General features: G+C 45.6%; 1 protein-coding gene across 2 annotated transcripts in view; it reads right to left on the bottom strand.

The window, feature by feature from the left end:
• Positions 1–1034: 1034 nt before the first annotated feature.
• Positions 1035–12911, bottom strand: part of PTK2 (protein tyrosine kinase 2) — a 160335-nt gene continuing 148458 nt past the window's right edge. The window contains exons 26-31 of one of the 2 annotated variants that reach the window (XM_009888171.1): positions 8937–8976; positions 8093–8199; positions 5255–5263; positions 3817–3972; positions 3263–3343; positions 1035–2299 (exon numbers count right to left, since the gene is read on the bottom strand). In XM_009888171.1, the coding sequence (XP_009886473.1) occupies positions 2087–2299; positions 3263–3343; positions 3817–3972; positions 5255–5263; positions 8093–8199; positions 8937–8976 (606 nt within the window). In that variant the 3' untranslated portion in view covers positions 1035–2086. The remainder of the gene's footprint in view (positions 2300–3262; positions 3344–3816; positions 3973–5254; positions 5264–8092; positions 8200–8936; positions 8977–12911) is intronic. The other variant, XM_009888170.1, reaches the window with a different exon arrangement.

The raw sequence follows: 12911 nt of genomic DNA, 5'->3' as shown, positions 1-12911 counted from the left end.
TGGGGCCATGGCAGGTCTGGTTACTGCTCTAGCAACAGGCTGCTTCCATCTCTTTCTCGTGCAAGGTGGTTTAACTTGTCCAGGGGCAGCTAAAGGCCGTGGCACAGGGGGAATTAAGTGCATTCCACAGTGGAGGACACTTGTTAAGTGGAAGACTGGGGAAAAAAAAGGCTGAACTCTCAGCCACAGGCCCTTGTTGGAGGCTAAAGCTGTGGTCCCGTTAATTCATGAGTAGGTATAATTTAAAAGCAGATGGAGTCTTGCAGTGCTGGGCACCGAGCCTAGGTTGTGTAAGGGGTCTAATTTTTTTGCCTTTCCAGAAAAAAAGTTGAGGAGCATCTCTGAAAACTGCTTTGAAGGGTGTGTGTGGAAGACTGTGTAACTTTACATATGAAAGGAGTAACTTAAAGTATGTATTTCTAAAATAACTTCTGAACAGGACTTTCCCAGAAAAACTGAAGAAGGTAAAGGCTCTTTCTAATGTGTATTCTAAAATATGAAATGAAAATTAAGCATTAGCAAAATATTCCAAGTGTGTAAAAACTCCGAAGCTGTGTAGGAGGGTGGTTCCACATCTATAGACCCACAGTGGATGCGCTCTGCACTGCCACATCTTCCCACGAAACTGGAGCTCATTTGTTTTTTAGAAGATGCAGGTGCCCATGGCAGAATTCAGTCCATGCAGCTCCCTGCTTTGGAGAAGCCTTCTCCTGGGAAAATCCATTTTAAAAGTGAAGGAGTGTCAGGATTGACCCCAAGTAATTATAAGTCACTTACACAGATGATAACACTGACTTGTTCCGGTGCTCCATATTTGGAGGCAAAACTACTTTCTGGAAGACTACTTAAATCGTGGATTCCCTTCTTGGATGCTCACTGTGCTTCTTAAGTCCTGCATAAGTGAATTCCTAAAAGCCTGCGGATTAGGGTGGGGGGAAAATTCCAAGGAGAGAAAACTTGCAGTGGTTTCCTCTGCAGCATGCACAACACACGCGCACGTGTGCGCACACACACATGAAATCATACAGCCAGAATTTCACTGGTAACACCTTTTTAATAGGTCAAAGTAACTGTACAGTTCATTATATTCTTCCTGAGAATAATTTATATCCCTCAACAGCAAAAAGGGAGCGTGGTTTTTATTTTAACAGAACAGATGGCATAACTGGAAAACCAAGGAAAATCTAATTACACTGCTCTACTGTAACTCCTCCCAGGCAAGATAGACAAAAGGATGGGTTAGTTAACTACAGTGGGTTTAAAATATTCAACATGGCTTTAATCTGTCTTTATAAATTATATAAAAATGGGGGACATGAATGGTTACAGAACTCCTCTAAATGCAGCTCTGAATTGCTCTGGTACAAAGCAGCATTTTTGCTTCCAAGGAAAACAACGTTGCTACAAAAGAACTGGCACATTATTCTGGTGAAAAAGACGAGAGAGTTTTCAGTCGTGTTCTACAGCTAGTTCCAAACAAATGCTTCACACATTCACATAAAAGTAAAAGGCAGGAAGATGAAGAGGGCTTTAGTTTGTCTTGAAATGACTGAAGTCTTGAAAATATAGCTTTTTATTCTTTCTCTGTAAATTGTGATTAGCATATTGCGACGTAAGTGTTCTAATAAAAAAATTCCAGTCTGGATAGTTCATATACTGTGGGCAAGAATTCTCAGCCCTGAGGTTTCCCCGAATTCTTCACTTCACAATATCTTTCTCCAATCTGCTGCTCGGACGGTTTTGGCTCTGAGACCGTAACCCTGTGGCAGCTCTAGGCTAAGCGTGTCCCATGTGATGGTACAAAACCGAAGTGCACTCCATAGCCGTGATTTCCCGAGGACTTCCGCACAAACTTCATCTTGTGATAATGCCACTTTTCGAATCACGGACCAGCTTGGCTTTATGATAAAAACTCGGTTAAACTTTTGTAATGAGAGAGAACCAACAGCTGTCAGTCAGGTCTGCTGAAGCAAGAGGCGCTGGAAAGCCAGGACTACACTGGGTTAATCCTCACTGCTGGTGGAAGGTGAAATAACATCCTTTCGCAAGCAGAATTCTTAGACTGATGAAACTCTTCCCTCAGCACTTAGTGCGGTCTGGACTGACTGATCATTTTCAGTCTGGCTTGATCAATAACATCCAGCAAGTTTTTGGCATCCACAGCCAGAGCGTGAGCAGCCGTCAGCATTTGCTTTTTGTACTCCTGCTGCAGGCTGGTCATGACGTACTGCTGCGCCAGTTTCATCTTGTTAATGAGCTCGGCCAGGTCTGAGTTCAGCAGCTTCTGGGCCATCTCGATCTGGAACAAGAAGATTCAGTCAACTCGCTAAGTCATTAGAAGCATCACACTCGTGACAGCGGTACTACAGAGCAATGGCACTATCTACCCTCCCTCAACAGCCCCTGCTGGAGGTTTCCCATCGAAGCTGGGGCTGGTTCCGTGGGCATCAGGTGGAGCAGACAGAATTTCGGCACTGGCTGCTCTAGGCTGTGTGGGGATCGAGAGCAGCCCTGTCAGCTACTCAGCACCCTGCTGTTAAATGGCACCAAGACCCAAATCGCTAATGGCAGATTTTAACCCACATCTTAAAGGTTTCCAGGTCCGTATAATTATCTTTTTCTTTTTTTTTTTTTTTTTAAATTAATATTATTAAAGTAGCTCTGAAGTATAAAAATAGCTGTGGAAAATAAAACAGGTCAAGAAGTGAGATACAGGAGACAGAACCACATTGCTAACGTCAGGATGAATCTCTGAGATGGCACTGAGAAGCATTCTCTGTGTTTCCCATTATCGCACTCACTCAAGGCTTTGCAGGAACACAGTTTCACCCCCGAGTCATGAACTTCACTGAAAGATCTCAGTCACTTCTCATCCAGAACTACGTTATTATGGGATATCTCATCAAAATCTTCCAGCTGCACCAAGCTATGCTCAATTACCTGTTTAATGACTTTGTGTGCAAGCTGTAGTTTAATGAAAGGTTCACCTTGCACTAAGAAGTTCCATGCAAGCACTGCTAACAGTTTTTATGTCCAGTTTGTGAGTGTGTGTTGTACGCTCTTCAACTGAATTTGAGTGTCTTCACTTAAGTCAATACAAGCCCCCATCCACACAGCAATTGGGTTCTAATAAAATTAATTTCACGAAGAATTATAACCTGAGAGTTCATAACAGTGAGTCAAAACCTGCCCAGATAGCTCCTGGCTGGGGCTAACTTGAAACGTAACAGACTGAGCATCAGGTGAGGGGAGCTCCACGTACCTCTCTGTGGGTGCTTGCTGGGAGCACGGGGAGGCTCTCATCTACCGTTGCCAGTAAGGTTCTTAATGCCAAACCAACCTCCTAAGAAAAAAAAAAAGAAATTAATAAAGTTTAAAAACTTGGAATGAATGGATGGGAGACTTGTAGCTGGAGCGTGGGAAGCAACTGATACGCTTAATCCCTCATCTGGGCAAGAAGGGACTTAGAACATGGCTGAGGGACTCTGAAAGCCGCACTTGCAATTCCACGTTTCACCATCAAAACAAAATGCCAAAGGATTCATTAAAAAAGGTTCTTCTTAAAAAATGAAATGCAGAGAAGGCAGCACATGACTTGCTGCCCCTGGACAAGCAGAGGCAAGCTGGGCAATAAAAGCGCCGTTCCCCACAGGACTGCTAACAGTACCCAACGCTCCATCACTCCGACCACAAGTTACCCCCCTGCAAACCAAAAAGCTTTTCTGCTTCCAACTTTTCAGAAAGTTTCTCCTGCGTCAGTTGAAGACCTCATTTAGGAGAGAACTAAACCACCGATTTTAGGAATTGCCTCCGTACCTTTACCATGGGCACATACTCCTCCGGCGGAGCTGGCTGTATTTTACTGGACATCTCTATGACCGCTTTCACCAGCCCAGTTACGTTCTCGTAGACTTTGTCGTTGGAGCGGTCCAGGTTGGCGGTAGGAGGAGGGCTGATTTCCTGTGGCTGAATCTGGAAGCAGAGAGGGGTTGTTTAACCTCCTGTCCCCAGCAGATGGGGCTCAGCAACTTGCCAACCTCTGCAGACCGCCGGGAAGGTCTCATATTGGCACCAGCCCCCTGCCCTGTCCCCTGGGTCCCCTGTCCCCTGGGTCCCCTGTCCTGGCTGAGCACGCTCGCTCCCAGATCTGAAGGAACCTTCCTTTAGTTCTCCTGACTGAACCCGATCTGTGAAATGACACCAGGGAAATTTTACCAGGATTTCCCTGATGAGCTGCCGGTATAACTCCCACAACAGAGAAGAAAATAATTTGAGGAATGAGGAGTACGGAGTACTCGACATGTCTAAGTGGTTCGCTACTGATGGACGAGTGCCACTTCTACGGCAACAGATATCAGGTCCCTCATTCCAGAAAGTTGTTTTGTGCTCCAAAGCAACGTCAGAGTACACAGTTAACACACTGGTATAGTAGAGATTATTGCAGTATATTTAATTGTTTTGTTAGTGAAAATTCACAGCAGATTAACAAAAACGGTGTCACTGGTACAGGTGGGAAACACCGAATGTTTTCATTCAGTTTGTTTCCAACACCTCAGAAAAAAACCCCATAGGTTGAAAATCCTGTAGTCCTTACTCATGGCAAAACTTCCATCGGGTCACATCTGTCTGGAGTTAAATCCAACACAGACTAAAATAACCCTGGGTCAGAAAAGAAACAAACTTTGCAAACTTGCTCTGTAAGGTCCTCAGTATCTCTGCTCCCGAACTGTGAAACTACAAGCACCCCAGTTCCCCGCAGCTCTCCACTGCTATGGGACGCCCAAGTGACCACGCAGTGGGAGCAGGTTAAAAAATTGCTTATTTCCTCCTGGTCACACAGCGGCCGCCCACCCTGTCCATCTGAGACGGCTCCCGGCATTTCAGCCCACCACACTGGGTTACTGGCGGTTCCTACAACTGGTCCTGGCTACAGAGAAGTTTCACTGGAGGCACCAGAGATTCTACCCCGACGAAACTATACAATACTCGCACGGAACTTTGTCTCAGGAAGGAGTGCAGCATTTAGTACTTCCATTTTGTTGCATTTCACTAAGTGGGTACTGACAACTATTAGAGAGATTCAATCTAGTGTATTGATCAGAAAATACCTTTGGAAAGAGAACATTGTAATTGCCTCAATCACCAGGGAAAGGCTGTGATTCTAATTGGTTTCAGCAATCAAGAAGTTAAACAAAGTCACATGCAAAGACATTTTGGGATAGGGCACGTACACGCACGCTCACGCACTGCTTACCCTCCATGGCTATGGTTGAGCAGAATGTGGGGGAAGGTTAAAGAAATTTACCAAAAGAAGGGAAAAAAGAAAAACAATATTAAAAAAACCCAGCAGGAAAAAAAAAAAACAAACCAAACCAAAACCAAACCAAACCCAAAACATGTATAGCAATAAGAGACCAGTTAAAAAGCCTGCAACAAAAACGCATCCTCGACAGTATCGACAGTCATTCATGTTAGCTCTTGGTCCGTTTGTTACGGAAGCACCGTGTGCTGAGGGCCTGCTGTGCACCCGCGTAGAAGTGGAAGTATGTGCCATGCACCCATGCTGACGTTTTACTGGACACATGGGGAAGAGGTCATGCAAAGCTTGACAGGAGCAAGCCAGTCGGGCGAGCAGCGAAGTGGTAAATGGAGTAGAGGGCCTCTGCAACGGTGGAAAACAACATCCTGTGCAACCCCGGTCCCTTTACACGGGAAAATGTTGTATTCATCTTTCAAAACTCTTTTTCTTTCTTTTTTTTTTTTTTTTTATTTAGAAAAGTCACGATAGGAGATACGTGGTCATCTAACCGTGCAGCTCCTGTTCGCGATGGCTCATCACAGTCGTGGTTAAGAACGACCATGAACCCATTCTAGATGGATTATACCCAACTCACTGAATTCCTACAGCTGGACTCTGACATTTCCAGAGTACGGACATCTGCGTTTCTTAACAATATTTTTTTTTTGTTTATACCCAACATCAACACTATTGCTCTGCAGACTATGAAGTTGGAGTTTCTGCGTGTGGACTGGCTGAATTTGCCTCAGCGAGAGACAGAAAACCATTTATTTCCTGGTACGTGCCCTAAAGGCTCCGGAGGGCAAGCAGTTCAAATCCTCTTAATTTGTGTTCTGCAGAGGAGACTGCAGACTCCTGTGTTCAGGAGACTGAAACGGGAGTTTGAAATGGCTGTGCAGAAAAGGGAGTCTGGAATGAACCCCAGAAACATCTTCAGTTTAGGACTGCAGACATTAACAAAGCTATACGCTACCCAAAAATAATGGGCTGTTTTCCTGAAGGGGCATAAACCACCCCAATTTCAAGTAACTCTTGACAGAAAAAACACCACCAGCCCTTCTTTTCTACCAAAGAAGCTATTTAGTACGCAAATCTTGTTCGCTTGTTATTACCGATGACTTTGGCTGCTCAGGTTTGTTTGTTGTCACACGGATGTATTTCAGACAACATTTTTCATATTCCAGTATCAGCATTTAGAAAGGAAATTTTAGAGAAGCCAAGTTTAGTAACACATCTGTTACTGCTTTTTGACATTTTCTGAGGCTTGGCAGCTTGCAAAGCACTGACATCGGTATATAACAAGTAATCCTGCTCAAATTCGCCACTGCTGTCTATTTACGGTGATTCTTAAATATTCTGATAATCTCAGAACAAGAGAGCAAGAATGAGACGGGCGGGCAGTGGCTGAGATCGATTTGTGGCTGAACGTACTGCTCCGACGGCAAGTTTTGAATTTCATGGTCAGATGAACTGGATTTTTTTCTCTATTTTCTTAAACCACCTAAAATAAGCGTCGCTTACGACAATAGCCCTGTCTGCCCCAACACGTATTTCTGTTCTTTACGGCAGGCTTGGCAGGGCTTAGATTAGCCAGAGGTTCTCCTTCCGCGAGGAGCCGTACTATCAGCACGAGCTGTGGTATTACGGCAGGGATCGCCCCGCTGTATTCGCCTGTGCTCCAACGCGGAGCTCATCTTTCTCCTCTCGGGAAAGAGCTGGAGCAGAAATACATCACGTCACCTCCCCGGGTGCTGCTGATGGCATCAGCTGACAGAATGGGAGCAGCAGCAGGAGCGATCCCGCTTTAGCGCTCTGGGCAGTAACGCTGCTGTCACACCAACAGCCTCTGTGGGGGCGTATCTGTCGAGCTGCAAAGGCTGCGAGATAATAAACCGGCGCCGTGTATAGATCAGCGGCGTTTCTGTTAGAGTACTACTGACGGAGAATTCCCAGCCACTATTACATCCATCTGCTGGAAACTTCCAGCATCAGGAACAGCTCCACTGGTGTCCCTCAGGAGGCCCTGAGGTCACTCTGAGGTTTCTCTTTCCTGAAGATGAGAGAGGTAACGGAGTCCCAGGGGCAGGGAACACCGCCTGGGGGCACGATTTGCAAAGTGACTGACATACTAAGGAGCAGTTCCATTGACACCAACTGCAAGAGGGGACAGGACGCTGTGTTTCACAGCACCCTGCAGCATCCCTCTGCTGGGAAACCGGGAAGTTTCATTTTTGGCTTTATTACCCATTTACCGGAGATGAAACAACACATTAGAAAGTATCTCAATCACAGGTCAGACAGCACATTTCCCCTCTTCCCTTGTTCCCCAGAGCTAGAAGGGCTTTGGGAGCCTCTGTGCTGCAGCAAGAGCTTTTTGGAGCACCACAGTTCAGACACGTCTCACTTCTCTGTGACCGAGGACAGAAGACTTTGGTGCTACTGGAGTAACTGGGAACCCTGGGTGTGCTCCTTCCTGCTTAACGAAGCTGCCGAGCAGGGAGGCTCAGTCCGTACGGGAGATCTCGTATGCTCTTCTGACTAGAAATAAGCTCACCTGGGAAAGGTTCTAGGTGAGGAACGTGCTGAATCACAGCAATAAAGGATATGAGCCCATCAGTTAACTCCCCACTTCCCTGGAGAGCTGCCAGTGCATGTTTGCCCCATGACAACATCTACTTGGGAAGTTAAGTCACTTGAGCTTTCCACAGTCTCTACTTCAGGAACAGCAAACCATCTCAGAGCGGTAACGTTTAATTTTCTGAAGTGTATTTCATGTGACACCGAGCAACGTACCTTCACGCCTTCGTTGTAGCTGTCCAAGGGGCTGTTGAGGCTTGCGAGGCTGCCCAAATGGCTGGGGGCTCCAGGGCGGGGAGGTTTCTTTGGCGGAGCTGCGTGATCTGGTTAACAAAACAATTTGCATTTGAGAGGACCAACGGATCAGATGTACCTGCACAATTTTGGTCTGTCAACACTACAAAGGCGGCACGTGCTTTACTGTACTAGCAGAGGAGATGCACATCTTTACGTGTCTCACAGTAAACCCATTGTTTGCAGGAGCTACTTTTTAATCTGTATTTCTGCTGAAGAAATGCAGACAGAAAAGTTTGTGGAATTCATCAGGTTTTCCTGCGATGATGAGAACATGGCTGTTTTAGTCAGATACTTCGAAAATCCATTGGTGGGGCAACTGCTGCTCATCTCAGTGCACCCACCCCAGACCTGAGCCTTTCGTACCGCAGCCGAGTGCCACACACGCTGCCTTATGTCTGGCAAAATCGGATTTCTTCATGGCATAAACCCCGGGTGTGATTCACTTTGAGATTGAGAAACCTAAATTTAGGTGTCTACTTTTGTTTTACATGTCTGAACTCCACACAGGATAAAGTCCTACGCAGTGAGTCAGCTTCCTCTAGACACTTCCCTGTGATGAAACACTTTCTCGGCTTTGCTGACTGCATCGCAGGGGACTGCACGGGAGTTTAACCACACAGCGCACTAAAACATCTATGTGCAGTTACCCGGAATTGAATGCACCCCTCGTACAAAAATACTGGCATAAATCTTTGTTCACTACTGCTCCTAGAAGACGTGTAATCAAGGATTCAAGATGACAGTATATGAATTTACTGCTTACCTGGTTTACCCACAGGCTGATAGATGTGCTGGTTACCAGCCTAGAAAATAAAACATACATTTAGACTGGTTATTACAGTGCTCACAACTTTCACCAGCACAATCTCAAACACGGCGAGTAGCCAGTTCTCAGCACATTTCCCAACAGTTAAAAACACGTCCCTGCTCACCCTCAGTAGCTAAGCTCCTCACTAATGCAGTAAGAAAATGATTTTCATTGATTTCGTATCGCTCACGACAGCCCTGGCCTCTACATTACAGTTTACCTGTAATTATTAATCAAATGCGGTGGTATATTCACGATTATTTTTAGTCCGTATTCAGAGATCAAACTGGAGGAGTCAAGGTGGTCAAGGTTGGTGGTGCACCAATTAGAAGACCGAGGTGTTTCCGCACTGCTGGTTTCCATAATGGCAACAGATTTCTAACCTGGTTTACTTTTTGGTTTCGCTGCAAAGCTCTTATTCCAGCTCAATTTGCATATTCATCTGGAAGTACCGAATAACAGATTGAAGTGACTTTCCTTGGTAATTATATTTAGAAAAACTTCACGCCAACCTCAGTCACCGAGGGGAGCGGCGGCACGATCGGCAGCGGAGCACTCAAGTGCGGTGCACCGGGGAACCTCAGGGGAGACAAAAGACCCACAGCTTATGCCACGGGGGCTGAGGACACCTGTGCAGGGCCAGGAGCAAAGGTGGCCAAGCCCCCACACCTATAGAAGAACCCTATAAAAGAGCGTTACTGGCCAGGAGTGCTTCGCCCCCTACCATCCCTGGGACAGACCTGTCAGGTGGACAGGACACATGATACGGAGGTTTCCCTGTCCTCTCCCCACCCGGTAGAGCAACTTAAGGGATAGGGGGAATGGTGACAAGTTCCTGCTTGGCACAGCAGGAGCATCTCCTCCGTGACCACCCCACCCTCCCAGGTGCCCTCACATAATAGGTATGAGGCTTTGCAAATGGCACCAAACAATGATGAGGACGATGGTCCATCTAGGTTGGAGGTGTCTCCAAGGTTAAGCCAGCCTGCACTCCGCGTCAAAACCCATCGAATTGACCAAGGGAAGCCAGTAGATGTGGTACTGTTTTTGGATTTTAGCAAAACTTTTGATATTGTCTCTCACAGTCTCCCCCTGGACACAGTGCCCAGCACACCGCTACACAAGTCCGTAATACGTTGGGTGAGCAATTGGCTGACGGGTCGGGCTCAAAGGGTTACGGTAAATGGAGTTACATTGGGCTGTGGGCTGGTCACTTGTGGGGTTCCCCAGGGCTCAATTTTAGGGCTGGTGCTCTTTATGTTTTTATAAATGATCTGGAGACAGGAATCAAATGTACATTAAGTAAGTTTGCCAACGATACTAAACTAGGAGGAGCTGTGGACTCCCCTGAGGGTAGAGAGGTTTTACAGAGAGACCTGGATAGACTAGAGAGCTCAGCCATCACCAACCGTATGAAATTCAACACAAGCAAGTGCCCGATTCTCCACCTGGGATGGGGTAATCCTGGTTACGCATAAGAATTGGGAGACGAGAGGCTGGAGAGCAGCCCTGTGGAAAGAGATCTGGGGGTTTGGGTTGGTGGCAAGTTGAATATGAGTCACCAATGTGCCCCTGCAGCCAAAAGGGCCAACCGTGTCCTGGGGTGCATCAAGCACAGCACAGCTGGCCGGTCGAGGGAGGAGACTGTCCCACTCTACACTGCACTGGTGCAGCCCCCCCTCAAGTACTGTGTGCAGTTTTGGGCACCTTCATATGAGAAGGACATCAGACTATCAGAGGGTGTCCAGAGGAAGGCGACCAAGATGGTGAAAGGCCTGGAGGGCAAGACTTAGGAGGAGCAGCTGAGGTCACTTGGCTTGTTCAGCTTGGAAAAGGCTGAGGGGTGACCTCATGGGAGTCTACACCTTCCTTAAGTGGGGGGCAGCGGAGGGGGAGATGCTGATCTCTGGTGACCAGCGACAGGACATGAGGGAATGGAACGAAGCTGCATCAGGTTCAGATGGGACGTTAGGAAAAGGTTCTTCACTGAGAGGGTGGTCGGTCCCTGGAACAGGCTCCCCAGGGAAGTGGTCACAGCCCCAAACCTGTTGTCAGAGTTAACGGAGCACCTGGCTGACGCTCTTTGTCATATTGTTTAGTTTTAGGTAGTCCTGCAAGGAGCAGGGAGTTGGACTCGATTATCCTTATGGGTACCTTCCAACTTGAGATATTCCAGCATTCTATGAAAGATGAAAATCTGTTTGGTCACAACCAAATTACACAGAATTTTCAGAGTTGGAAGGGACCTCTAGAGATCATCTAGTCCAAATTAATACTTTACACAAAACTTGCAGTTGTCATAAAGTCATAAAAAGCTTTAAAATCCCAAGAAAGTCACATTTTATGCAAGCATATCCGTATAAAGGAGTTTCCATTGCAAAGTAAAACACTGGAGGCAGTTAGAATTTAACAGGTCTAGTACTGAAACTCTCAAGAAGGCATTTATTTATAAAATAAAGACCATTTTCTCCAAAGTCAGAATACTTCTTTGCATCAGACCTAAGGAAGCTGCTTTTTGAACACTTTGAAATGGTACTTTCAACACTTTCAATGGTACGAAAACAGTTTTTGCTTTAATTCATCTTCAGCTCTGGATAATGCTATCATAAATTGCCATCTAAGAATGTTAATTCATAAATTTTCTTTTCTGACCTTTCAAGCAACTGTTCTTGAAGGTCTCACATTGTCTATTTTCAGAAGCAGACTCAGGTAACAGGGACAATAACAGTACACTTACTATTGACAATGGCTCCTATGGCTAATGTTGTCCCGCACTTCATGAGGCCGGCTTTCAGCTGCTCAAAAATTTTTCAAATTTTAACTGTATGAAATGAAAATTCCCACACTAACTCTACTTCAAGCTCATTTCTATCAGTTTGCTATGGAAAACTGCGTCAAGAAAGCAAGGTCACACAAAATAGTACTGCATAGGGAGAAATCTCTACGTTTTGGAGATGATATTCTATCAATACTTTAGAGCAGAAACGTGATGGCTAGACATAAAGAAGCATATTCACCCTGCCTACTCCAAGTCTGTAACTACAGACTTGAAAAAAAATATCAAATTTCACTTTCAGGAACCAGGAGTAGAAATCAAAGATCCAAAGCTGTCACCACAAACCTCAGAAATCCACTGGCCGATCATCTCACGCTGTCATAAAGTTGCCCTCTCTAGTTAGAAAAAACCTCTGCTTTCTGCCAGCACAATCAGTCACGTCATTAACTTTGATTTGTCTCGTTAACCTAACTATTTCAAATCTGATAACCCAGGGGGGGAAGAAAGGGGCGAAGAGAAGGAGGAGAGCCAAATTCCACTAAAACAATTCTTACATTTTGACTTCCAGAAAATTGCATATTGAAAGTATGTGTCCAAAGAATCTGCACAAAGTTATACAGCCACCTGCTCACCAGTTAGGAGCTACTAAAAAGGGTGGGATAACTTGTCATTTGTACCACTACATCCAAGAAGAGGATCATGTATTACTCCTTCTCCCTCCCAGCGTCCCTGAACTGCGCAGATGCTGCTGCTGTGAGCAGGAATCAGCTCCTCCTGCTCCAACTACTACAATGACTACTCAAAGAAAAAGTCACTTTTGGGGGAGGAGACACAAATGACACCTCCGTGAACTGGATTTTGTCCTCACTGCTGTCACAGAAATCTCTGTGTTACACTGGACAATTATTTAATCATAGTTCTTCTAGAAATGACTACTGCCTATTTCTCATCCTCTCAATGAGAAATTGAGAATGACTCACAGAAGAATTAGACATTTCCCACTGCAAACGAAGTCAGTCAGAGTTATGTTCCAAATGTATTAACAACTATAAAAATGCAAAATCAAATTCTGGAACTAGAAATGTAGTCATCACAAATTAGGGTCTCCTTTAAAACGCATTTTGTCAATGATCACTAAGTATTTTCTTCACACT

Source organism: Charadrius vociferus, unplaced genomic scaffold, assembly GCF_000708025.1.
Source record: "Charadrius vociferus isolate BGI_N301 unplaced genomic scaffold, ASM70802v2 scaffold276, whole genome shotgun sequence".
In the NCBI taxonomy this organism is placed as follows: Eukaryota; Metazoa; Chordata; class Aves; order Charadriiformes; family Charadriidae; genus Charadrius; species Charadrius vociferus.
The sequence above is the reverse complement of the archived record's forward strand: the minus strand, read 5'-3'. Positions and strand labels throughout refer to the sequence as shown.